The sequence below is a fragment of the Pinus tabuliformis genome, chromosome 4_1 (assembly GCF_031772625.1).
Source record: "Pinus tabuliformis cultivar Carrire ecotype Pingquan chromosome 4_1, CPIR1, whole genome shotgun sequence".
NCBI lineage: Eukaryota > Viridiplantae > Streptophyta > Pinopsida > Pinales > Pinaceae > Pinus > Pinus tabuliformis.
The window spans coordinates 30,604,808-30,616,336 of record NC_142303.1 but is presented as its reverse complement, the minus strand read 5'-3'; the positions used below and the strand labels follow the sequence as shown (position 1 = coordinate 30,616,336).

Below are 11,529 nucleotides of genomic sequence, written 5' to 3'. Positions count from 1 at the left end.
TTTTAATTGGTGGACATGGATGCACATGGATTGCAATGGCTTCATTTTGAATGTGTGGTATGGATTTAATTTGCTGTGATCTAATGGTTGGGAATTGTTTATTTGTTGATCCATGTGCTTTGATCTGTTTTAATGAGAAATAGAGTGAGTTGGGTGTCATTTATTGCAGTTATTGGGTCTGGGTGTCATTTATTGAACAAAGTGGATTTAATTGTTATTGGGTTGGGTGTCATTTATTGAACAAATTGGATTTAATTGTTGTTGGGTTGGGTGTCATTTATTGAACATAGGGTGTTTAGTTGTTGAACAACACAGCAGTTATGGCTGACATACATTCCTTTTGTTATGTGCAGGTAGGCATATTTATTTGGGATGCAAAGTTGCAGTTCTGATGAGTGGGGGTTGAAGTGACTGCTGTTTTGTACTTCTGGAATAGACCAGTTTGGAAGCCTTTATGGCTCTAGCTGTTTTCTACTTGGGTCAATATGTTTTGCAATATTAAATAGTTAAATACTATTTATGGACAGTTGTGGGCCCAGTCAATATATGGGTGATTTTTGGACATAATTTAAAACTTATTTAAACATAATGTTATTTATTTCTGTTTAAATATTGGTTTCAAAAGTCTTAATCACTGGTGGTTTGGTGGGACCAGTATTATATCAACTACTGGTCCCTGCACAAGAATAGGAATCTCTCCCCTAGCTCATGTTTAAACTCAACCGAATAAGAGAAAAATAGCAATTAAAAACTAGCTCATGCCTAAACTCAACCCATCTAGCCGATAATCCCATTTATTTTCTAGCAAACGAAATACATAGAGAGCTTAGTTGTCTAGTAGCGCAACTAGGGTTTGGTAAAGGGTATAGGGTTTCAAAGAGTTAAGCCCGTGTTTGGACCCTCAAGATCTTCGATTGGCTGGGTTCATTGATTTCTGCTCTTCCTACTGAATCGATCGTAGAGGTCTTTGCCTCTGTAATTTGATTTGCAGAAAGTGCCTGGCAGGGTTTAAGGATTTCTCATTCTCCTCTTCTTGAGCCGATCGTAGAGACATCATGGTTAGTATTTCATGGCCTTCGTTTTTAATTTTTCTGCCATGCACTTACTGTAAACAGTTTAAATTTAGTTTTCGTTAACGCTGTTTCGGCCTGTGGATCTGAAAACGGGTTTCATAAGTACTTTTTTCATAGGATTTTGTTATTTCTCTGGAAGGTATTAGTGCAGGGCCTTTGTGATTTGTATGTTGCGTGATCGATTCATGAGCGCTTTCTTCTGGTGATGGAGTTGGGGTGATTGGGTTTTTTGTGTGAATTATAATGAAAGTTTATTTATTCAGACAAGATAACATTGCTTCAGCAAAAACGTCTCAGTTATCCTTTTTTGTTTTCTTATTTTATTAAAGTATATGTTATATGTTTGGCTTAAAGACATCTTTTAATTAATGGTTCTGCGTAACGATCAGTGATATGTCAATTTACCCTGTTAAATAGTTATTCAAAGTTCAAACCTGGAACTTTTTGATGTAATGTTTTTTAATACTTTTCCGAGTTCAGGGAATGCGTTTTCATATTCCCTGCAAAGCGAAGGACTAGCACCATACTCTAGCATTATTGAGTAGCCTGTCAATTCATGGTTTTCATTGATCGTTAATTTGGGTAAAAATCAGTCCGATGTGAAACTTTTAGTAGAAAATGTTTCGTTCATTGAATCAATCTGACGTGAAACATTTAATCTGCACCGAGCATCATCTCCCACATTGAAGAAATCTTCGATCAGTTTTTGTTGCCGCTATTGAATACATTGAAACTGAAATTGCCGTTCGTTTCGTTAAGTTCAAATATTCAATTGTTTAGCGTGTTGCTCAAAGCAATGTTATCAGTTGAACTGATTTCAGGACTATTCAGGAACACTAACTTCCACATGGCATTTCTCCAAAATTATAGCAAATCAAAGTCTGAAATTTTTACCAAAGGTACTCAGAGATCTTTTCTTCGAAATTATAGCAAATCAAAATCTGAAATTTTTACCACAGGTACTCAGACATCTTGCCTCTGTCTCCTCAAGATTTCACATTTTGAAGCAGATTTCAGGAGTATTCGAGAACCTTAACTTAGAGCATAGCAAACCATTGCTTGAAATGTTTGCCACATTTACTTAAAGATCTTTCCTCTATCTCCTAAAATTTCACGGTCTGAAACATCCCAGAAGAAAATTATAGCGGAAATGCCAAACTGACTTGTTCACTCCACATATCACATTTTTGCTCCACCTTGAAAACCCCAAGAGTATTCCATAACTTCTCTTCTGCACCTCAGATCTCTTCTTGCTTGGATGGTCTTCAAAAGCACTCCTTTATCCTTCATAGTGTTTCTGTGTTCATTTATGGGGCTGACTTGTAAAATTGGCTGGGCTGACTTGACAAAATATTTCATATCTTCTCATTCCTCTGGAGCTAGATGAAGTGCCATATACCATTTGAAAGGTCTCGGAATAAACTTTTCAACCATATTATCCCATGCTTCCATTTGAACTAGGTCTTTATACTCTAGAGTAAAAAAGATTTCAAAGATAAGGTATCCAAACTGGGCATAAAAAAAACTGTATATACAAGCAATATTTCGAACAATCTTCATCTTGCAACCTTTATCTTGGACATCTGTAATCTCCCTGTCTTTGACATCAAGGACAACAATATTTCCAACAAACTGTCAAGGACAATATTATCCCTTCCAATCTATTGTTGACGGATGCATGCATGCGTCCTCAATGCTGAAAGCCTGCTAAAGCATTGGTGCACCCTCATCTATAGAACATTGTGCTGCACAGAAATCAATGTTGCACAGATCTGCTGAGACTGCCATGTGTCCATACAAAATTGCAGTGTCTGTTGTACTTTCTGCTTTAGTATGGACCTGTTCCAGAACCTCCCTTGCTGAACTGTTTTCTATCCATACCTGCAACTATGGTTTGTTCTGTCATGTGTGAATCCAGGACTTGGACACAATTTCCAAGGTTCCAAAAGCTAACGATACATGGGTGAGTGACTCTGACTATATTTCTCGGAGAAAGAAATAATGTGGTAAGGATATATTAGGATTAAAGCCCCACATAGGATGTGTTTTACGCTTGAATTGCTTTGGCTTCAAAGCATATGATAAACAATTATACGAAATCTTCTAGGCTTGTTCTACAAATTAGGAGGATTTCTTGGCAATTAATTGATTCCTAAAACGAATGATCATGGAAGGTGCTTTTATTGACAATGGAAATCTCAATTGAAACTACTCTGGAAATGATTTCTATAAGAGTTTGAGATTACATTATTGATTGGTCAAATTATTTCCAGTCCTTGGTCAGGATTTCTAGAGGAGAAGAATGCCGAAATTTTCTAAAACAAATTAGGATTAAGTGAGCACATTTGAGAATTGACAACCGGTTTACTCTTGCCCAAGGCACTTATGGACATATCTGTCAAAATCTTATGGTCTTTTATCACAGCGAAGAGTCATTGAAGCTGGTAGATCTTTTAGAATTTGTTATGTATATGTTAATGTAGATAGCTGCTGGTAGGTTAACTGCTGATATGGTTGCATGTTTTGAGAATGTCATGTGGGCTGCTGGCATCTGTGTGCTAATGAGTCAATATATGATGTGTGATGTATATACCTCATTCATCTTTAATAGCCTTTACTTTTCAGAAAACTCATTTTCTTTTCATGCAGTTATTGATTTATGCACACTTTTCTATTTTTCTAGTGTCAACTGTGTTGAGTCTGGATTATGCTTGAATCTTTCATCAGTCTTCATGCTAAGTTGTATTTAGTTTATGTAGAATGGTCTATATTTTACATGAATGCCATCATAATTTTACCTTGCTATATCGTGCAATCTTTAGCCCAATTCATGTTCAAGATTAAGAATCTGCAGATGATGTTTTTTGATACATACTCGTTAACTGGGATAAGAACTTTGATTTAGTTTTGTTGATATCTCTAATATTTTGGACGTTGTATTGACTTCAATTTTAGGCTCGTGGATTGAAGAAACATTTAAAGAGGCTCAATGCACCTAGGCATTGGATGCTTGACAAACTCGGTGGTGCTTTTGTAAGTCAAAATATAATAGATTTTTTTTTGTAAATATATGACTGTAAATGCAAGCATCCTCCAGGCAGGGCTAATTATTTTATCATTCTCTGCTTCAAACTATTACATAATTTGCTTCTATCTTGGGTCTGTTTACTTTTGCAGGCACCAAAACCATCTCCTGGTCCTCACAAGGGGAGGGAATGCCTTCCTCTTGTTGTTCTTCTTAGGAATAGGCTGAAGTATGCTCTCACATACCGTGAAGTCATAGCCATTGTAATGCAAAGGCTTATATCTGTTGATGGAAAAGTCAGGACAGACAAATGCTATCCCGCAGGGTTTATGGGTAAGTGCGTTAGTGGCCCAAGCATGTAGATTTAGAATATGCAATTCAATATTTTTCCACAAGTCGAAAAGATTTATTAACTCTCTGTGCTAAAGTGAGATTTTGTTCTTGATTGGTTGTGTTACGTCCTCTAGATGTCCTGTCAATTGCAAAAACAAATGAGAATTTTAGGCTTCTTTATGATGCAAAGGGTCGTTTCCGCTTGCATTCAATCAAGGATGAAGAAGCAAAGGTATTAGTATCATGCTTTTGGTTTGATTTTTCAAAACATGTGACACAAAGCACTATGTTAAGTTTCAGAATCAAAACCACCTGTAAAGTGTCTTTTGAGGAAAATAAAACAAGAAAAATAATGCTGAAGTTTTAGAGGTTAAATGTCGTAGCGTTTTGTAGTAAAGATCATACCAGCAAATGTTGAAAAGTCACTAATGTTTTTCAATTGTCTTTTGTAGTATAAACTTTGCAAGGTTCGTTCTGTACAATTTGGAGATAAGGGTATCCCTTACCTCAATACTTATGATGGACGCACAATTAGGTACCCAGACCCATTGATCAAGGCCAATGATACAATTAAGCTTGACCTAGAGACGGGCAAGATCATGGAGTTCATAAAGTTTGATGTTGGTAATGTTATAATGGTTACTGGAGGCCGCAATAGAGGTCGTGTTGGAGTCATTAAGCACAGAGAAAAGCACAAGGGTAGCTTTGAGATTATTCACGTGCAAGATGCCGCTGGGCAGGAATTCGCGACCCGTCAGGGTAATGTGTTCACAATTGGAAAGGGCACAAAGCCATGGGTTTCCTTACCCAAGGGTAAGGGTGTCAAGTTGTCCATCATTGAAGAGGCCAGGAAACGCCATGCAGCTGGAACTGCTGCAGCATAAATTTTGTTCATTGGAAAACTCGATGGTTTTGATAGTCAGAATTTGTTAGCCTGGTAAATACTGTCATTATTAGAGAAGATTAGAAGGTTGGGAAAACTTGGTAGCTATCGTTGATTTATGTCTGGAAATCAATGTAGAAGCTAAGTCTAATCGGTCCAAATCTAGCACTAATATTAGAAGGTAGGCCTTGAATCATATCGGAAGTCCGAAGTGTTACTCTTGCCAGAGAATTTTAAAGTATAAAAAGTCTTTATAATAATTTAGGTCTTGAATGATGTTGAAGTGCAAAGTGTTATTTTTACCAAAATTTTAAGTGCGGAAAGAGCCTTTATATAATTAAGCAATGACCGGAAGCTAAGATAATGTTTTCCAATGTTTTTTTAGAATATTATACCATTTAGTTTAGGAAGGAGAAGGAATCATCACATATGGAGTGAAAAAACTTGATTTTTTTACTTTTTAGTATTTGAAAGAGAATTGATGACAAGGAGTCGAGAAAAAAGCTTACCCACCCTTTTTTCCTCTTTGCAGACCAGATGACTTGTAAAATCAGTAAAATCACAATATACTATTTAGTAAATGGTCAAAGAGATTAGAGATGCATTTAACTTTTTTTGATTTAGTTATGTAAATTAGGTTATTCGTTTGATTATGTTTTGATTATAATAGGGACAAATTACTCGTGTTTAATTATATTTAATTTAGTTATGTGAATTAACTTTTTTTTTTTAATTATGAATGGAGGACAAATTACTCCTATTCAAGTATTTGTATGATTTTGTACAACTTTTGTATGGTACACTGTAGTAGAGAAGTTATGATGGTGTACTAGAATATAGAGTAGGGTAGATGACTAATGAGGTTTGTATAGTAGAGTTTGGTGGAGGACAACATGATTTGATAACGTGAGAAGTTATGATGGTGTACTAGAATATAGAGTAGGGTAGATGACTAATGAGGTTTGTATAGTAGAGTTTGATGGAGGACAACATGATTTGATCATGTGATGAATCGTGTGTTATTCATGGCAAGGTATAGATGAGTGCTAAAGGTATGTAAATACTTGGTGAAATAGGGGCATGATTTTAGAGATGTATGAATGGGGTATGGATGGATGACATAGCCTCACATTAGGTAACTGGTTGTTCAAGTTTGTTGGCTTGGGGGAGCTAATGGTGTTGCATTGCCTATGGCTGGGCTGCAATGGTGTAGCATTACCAACGATGAAAGAGGTGCTTCAACAATATGCTCACCTTAAGGTTCTCAACTTGGGTTTGGTTAGGACATCCGGGTGTAGTTTAGGTGATTTTGTTGATGGTCATGTTAGTCTATTGGTGATGTGTAACAACTAAGCTTATTGAGTGGTAATGCATGCTCAAGTATTTGTATGGTTTTGATAAAGTATAGTGTATTAGCATATAAAGTACGATAGAGAATTTATGATGGTGCACTAGCATATAGTGTGGGGTAGATGACCAATGAGGCGTTGTATATTAGAGTTTGATGGAGGACAACATGATTTGATAATGTGATGGATTGTGTATTATTTATGACAAGGTAAGAGTATAGTTGAGTGTACTAAAGGTATGTGAATACTTGGTGAAATAGGGACATGATTTTAGACACTGGTATGGATGGATGACAACATATCCTCACATTTGGCCATTGGTTGTTCAAGTGTGTTGGCTTGAGGGAGTGAACGATGTTGCATTGTCTATGGTTAGGTTGCAATGGTGTAGCATCAACAATGATGAAATGAACACTTAAACATTTTGTTCACCTTGAGGTGCTTGGCTTGGGTTTGGTTAGGACATGTTGGTTAGGTGTAGTTTAGGTGAATTTGTTCAATGTTCATGTTAGTCACATTGGTGTTGTGTGGTAGGAGATGACTGATGAGGTGTTTGTGAAGGACGATAAGATTTGATAATGTGATGGATTGTGTGTTATTCATGGCAAGGGAAAAGTATATATGAGTGTACTAAAAGTATGTGAATACTTGGTGAAATAAGATGCAAAGTTTGTTTGAACGCTTTCAACCTTCTTAAATGCTTGAAGGACTATAACTCTGTATCCACACGTGACAACTTTTTTTCATTGCGTCTTTGTGCATCTTTATTTTTGTAAAATAGATATGGAAAAAGTGGATCAATTGGTGGTGTTCTATAACAATGATGATTGAAGAATTTTATGTCAGCGTCTGATTGGGGATTCAATCTCATTTTGTTCAAATTTGAAACAAAAGCTCTCTTTTTGACGCATTGGAATATGCAAAACATAGCTTTTTACTGTCTTGCCAAAAACTCTAAGGCACTCTCAACTTGTTCAACATAGAGTCTTTGGACACCAAGTATATTAAGCACATGTATATAGGTCTTTATAGGGTGCTTAACTTTTAATTTAAAAAGTTCAAATGATCATAAAACAAATTTATTTATTTTTTGTTTTTTATATCGTAAGGTTAGAAGTGTGGTTGTAATTAATAGAAGTTCATTAAAAATGATATATATTTTTCATTCATGGTTTAGTTATGACTTATACTATATTATATAAGTGGAAAGCCATTGAAAGCCTTCCATTTATTGAAGGAGAGATAATTGTACAGTTTGGAGGTATAGATGTTGTCCCAATTGATCTATCTATTGGCATTGAGACATGTTAGTCAGGCATAGCCCATGTGATATTTGTTAGTGATGCCTATGCCGAAACTAACAAAGGTCACGTTTGTGTTATCCAACAACTAGGCTTCATGAGTGATATGGAATGTGTTGAAAATACTTAGAGGGGGGCTAAATCAATAATTCATTTACAATTGTTATTTTATGCTACTTAAGATCACTTAATAAATCAGAACACAAAAATATACAATAAAAAAATAATTTCATTAACAATGATGACGAGGAGTCCAATCCTCTTTTACAACAATAATCTTATAGTTCCTTCAGGGCTCCAACCCTAGATGAAGGCTCCAATCTTCGATTGCAAACTAGGCTGTAACTTTTACTACACCAAGCTCCAACTTGGTCTACTTAAAGACTCCAATTCTCTCACCAAATTCAGGCTCCAGTCTAGTTTTCCAGAAGGCTCCAACCTTGTGAGGACTCATCCTTTAGGGCTGCAACCCTTTGCTTCAATGCATCAACATGGTTTTAGTACACCTTTAAGATTTCTAATATCTTCTTCAACAAGTCTTGAAAATAACTCCAAGATTTGCTTTAACAAATTCTACAAAATGCTCCAAGGGCTTGTCCATCAGGGTCATCTTCTACATGGTTAGTATGTGTCTCCAAGACTCTTCATGTCTACACAACCATATTCTACAAAGCTACTCCATGAAGGCTTCAACAATGCCACTTCTTCATAGATGACAACTTCAAAATTTCCTTTGACAGTGCTTCAACGCAATTGCTATAAGAATGCACAAAAGGTCCTCTCCAAATAGTCCTCTAGGTCTTTTCAAGTGTGCTCTAAGATATTCTTCAAAGTAGGATAGAGAAGTTATGATGGTGCACTAGCATATAGCATGGGGTAGATGATCAATAAGGTGTTGTGTAGTAGAGTTTGATGGAGGACAACATGATTTGATAATGTGATGGATCTTGTATTATTCATGGCAAGGTACGAGTATAGTTGAGTGTACTAATGGTATGTGAATACTTGGTGAAATAGGGACATGCTTTTAGACATTGGTATGGATAGTCCAAAACAAATGCCCAATAGTTTTCCTTGATCCCAAAACACTGTCCTCCAAATGATGCCCAATAGATTGCTTCTCAAGAGATGTCCAAAAAGGTTGTCAAACGTTCCTTTAATTTTGCCACTAGGTTGCTCCAAACAATGCCAAAAAGGGTTTCTCTCAAATGACGCCAAAAAATCCCAATCCAAAATGTTGGAAATCAAGCACAGGTTTGATTAAAGTTATAACAAATCCAAACTTGGATGTTACAGGTCCGTGCTCCTTTTACAAGTTTGAACTCAAGAGACGTTACAAGATACTTCAATTTAAATGTTACAGGTCCAAGTATAGATATCACATATTTGAGTTCTTGTTTTAAATGCTACAGGTCTGTCAGTAATATGTGCAGGTCTTTGCGACAGGTCAAGGTTACATGCCTTTACAGGGCGGAAATTGCAAGTGTTACAAACCTTATACATACCTGAAGTTGCAAAGAGATAATGAATCTCCAAGAATCGATAAGGTTGCTACATGTGTCTTGACTTAAGGTTTTAAAGTTTTCATTGTTATTTCATTTGTGGCCTCCTTTAAGGTATGAAGTTTGCTCCATAACAATCGTCCCCATCAATGCGCCCATTGCTTCATTCAACAAGTACTTGATTTGTGCCATATGATTGAAAGTAAATTACATGTTCAACTCTAGTGCATATATTGGTGAAGGTGCAGATTTGTTTTCGGAGTTTGAGCAGTGTAATGGAGACCTCTCTGCTGTAGAATCCATGCCTAATATATGTACCTTTGAAGTTATTGGAGAAGTTGTGGAGGTCTCAACACCATCCAATGAAGATGTCAGTTCCTTTGCAGACAGTCGACACGTGAAGTTGAATCCTCTTAATTTTGAATGTTGGTTTCTTTGCAGACGGTTGGCACATGTGGAGTTGAATCCTCTTAATTTTGAATGTTGGTTTCTTTGCAGATGGTTGGCACATGTGGATTTGAATCCTCTTAATTTTGAATGTTGGTTTCTTTGTAGAGGGTTGGCACATGTGGAAGGTTCAATAATTGTGTATGGAATGTTTTTTTCACAATTGCAATGGGGTTAACTCTTCAGCAGTTGCCACAATCAATCCATATATGTACAATCCAAAAATAAATGCTATGGCATCATATGTGAACAAGTGTTCCCATGACATCATAAATTGAACTTTTTTTCTTAATCACTGGATCCAATCAATATCCTTTTGTCAAGGATCTAGAAAGGGCACCTTTCTCTTCCATACAATGTTATTTAGGTCAACCATGCTAACCCTTTGCCATTCATGCCACTAATTTAATGATTAGGGCTTTTCCATTCATCAAGGGTTCCATCACTATCAACATATACCTTTTCATTTAGGGCATTTGTTTCAATAATGCTAGGCTTTCATCATCTTTCAACAATGTTAGGGTCATACTTCAGGGTTCTTCAACAGTGCTAGGGTTTCATTATCCTCAACAATTCTAGGACTTCATCACTGACATCAATGACAACATTATCCAATTGAATGTGTCATCCACCATTTTGTTTGAACATTCAAGAGTATCCTACAAGAACCCTTTGGATAATGGTCATGGTGGAGAATGTTGCTCTTGTCACTATATCTATATTGAGTTGGAAGCTATTCTGTGAGTACCCTTAAAAGGATGGTAAGCTAATGCAACATCAATTTGATATTGATTTTGATAATATTATTAGCAAAGATGAAGCTTTGAGGATGAGAGGTATTTGGTATAGCCAACGGTTGATGGATATAATGTTTGTATAGCCAAAATAATTGAAGCAAAACATTTGTCTATATTTCAAATGGAGGTCTAATGAAGGTGTATATGATGGACATCCTATCCATACAATTTTGGTGGACACCTACAAGATGCATAGGGTAATCTAACAAATATGTATATTTGCATTGATATGTTTTCAAATAACACATGATTTGAAGACAAGTTGCCACGGGATTCGACACTATATTTATTAGGTTGAAATTTACTAGGCACTTATTGAGTACATCAAGGATAATATGTTGGATGCCAATGGACATTTAGCTACACAGAATTGCTTGAATAGTAGCATAAGGTAGTTTTTCCCAAGTTATTCATGTATCTTCAAGATGAAGTTGTGTTCAACTAGCATGCAATTGGCCATGAAACTCCTTGGAGTTTTGTCTCACATGATCCCCAACATTTGTGACAATTCGACCCCAGTGGTGGTTACAGAGGGTTGTCACATGTATTGATGAGCTTCTATATCTCTCTAGAAATTTATTATATTCTTTTTTCTTCACATTGGGCAAGTCTATTTACCTAAGGCTGCCAATTGATATGCAAACTATCATAGATATTCCATTGGACAACTTGTTTCAAGGGATTTGATAAAATAAATTGAAAGCTACACTATGAAGGTTAAATTCCTTTAGATTCTAGATTTGTTACTTGTTGGCATTTTGCATATGCATGAAATAGATAACTTATGCAAAAAATAGAGATGAAAAAATACAATCATAT

The 11,529-nt window shown here is 36.0% G+C and overlaps 1 protein-coding gene across 1 annotated transcript; it reads left to right on the top strand.

The window, feature by feature from the left end:
* The first annotated feature begins 806 nt into the window (after positions 1-806).
* Positions 807-5,574, top strand: LOC149174027 (small ribosomal subunit protein eS4x). The gene is made up of 5 exons (XM_089419145.1): positions 807-1,058; positions 4,029-4,106; positions 4,251-4,431; positions 4,566-4,663; positions 4,884-5,574. Exons 1-5 carry the CDS (start codon positions 1,056-1,058, stop codon positions 5,313-5,315), a joined length of 792 nt encoding a protein of 263 aa, XP_089275271.1. The 5' UTR covers positions 807-1,055; the 3' UTR covers positions 5,316-5,574.
* Positions 5,575-11,529: the final 5,955 nt, after the last annotated feature.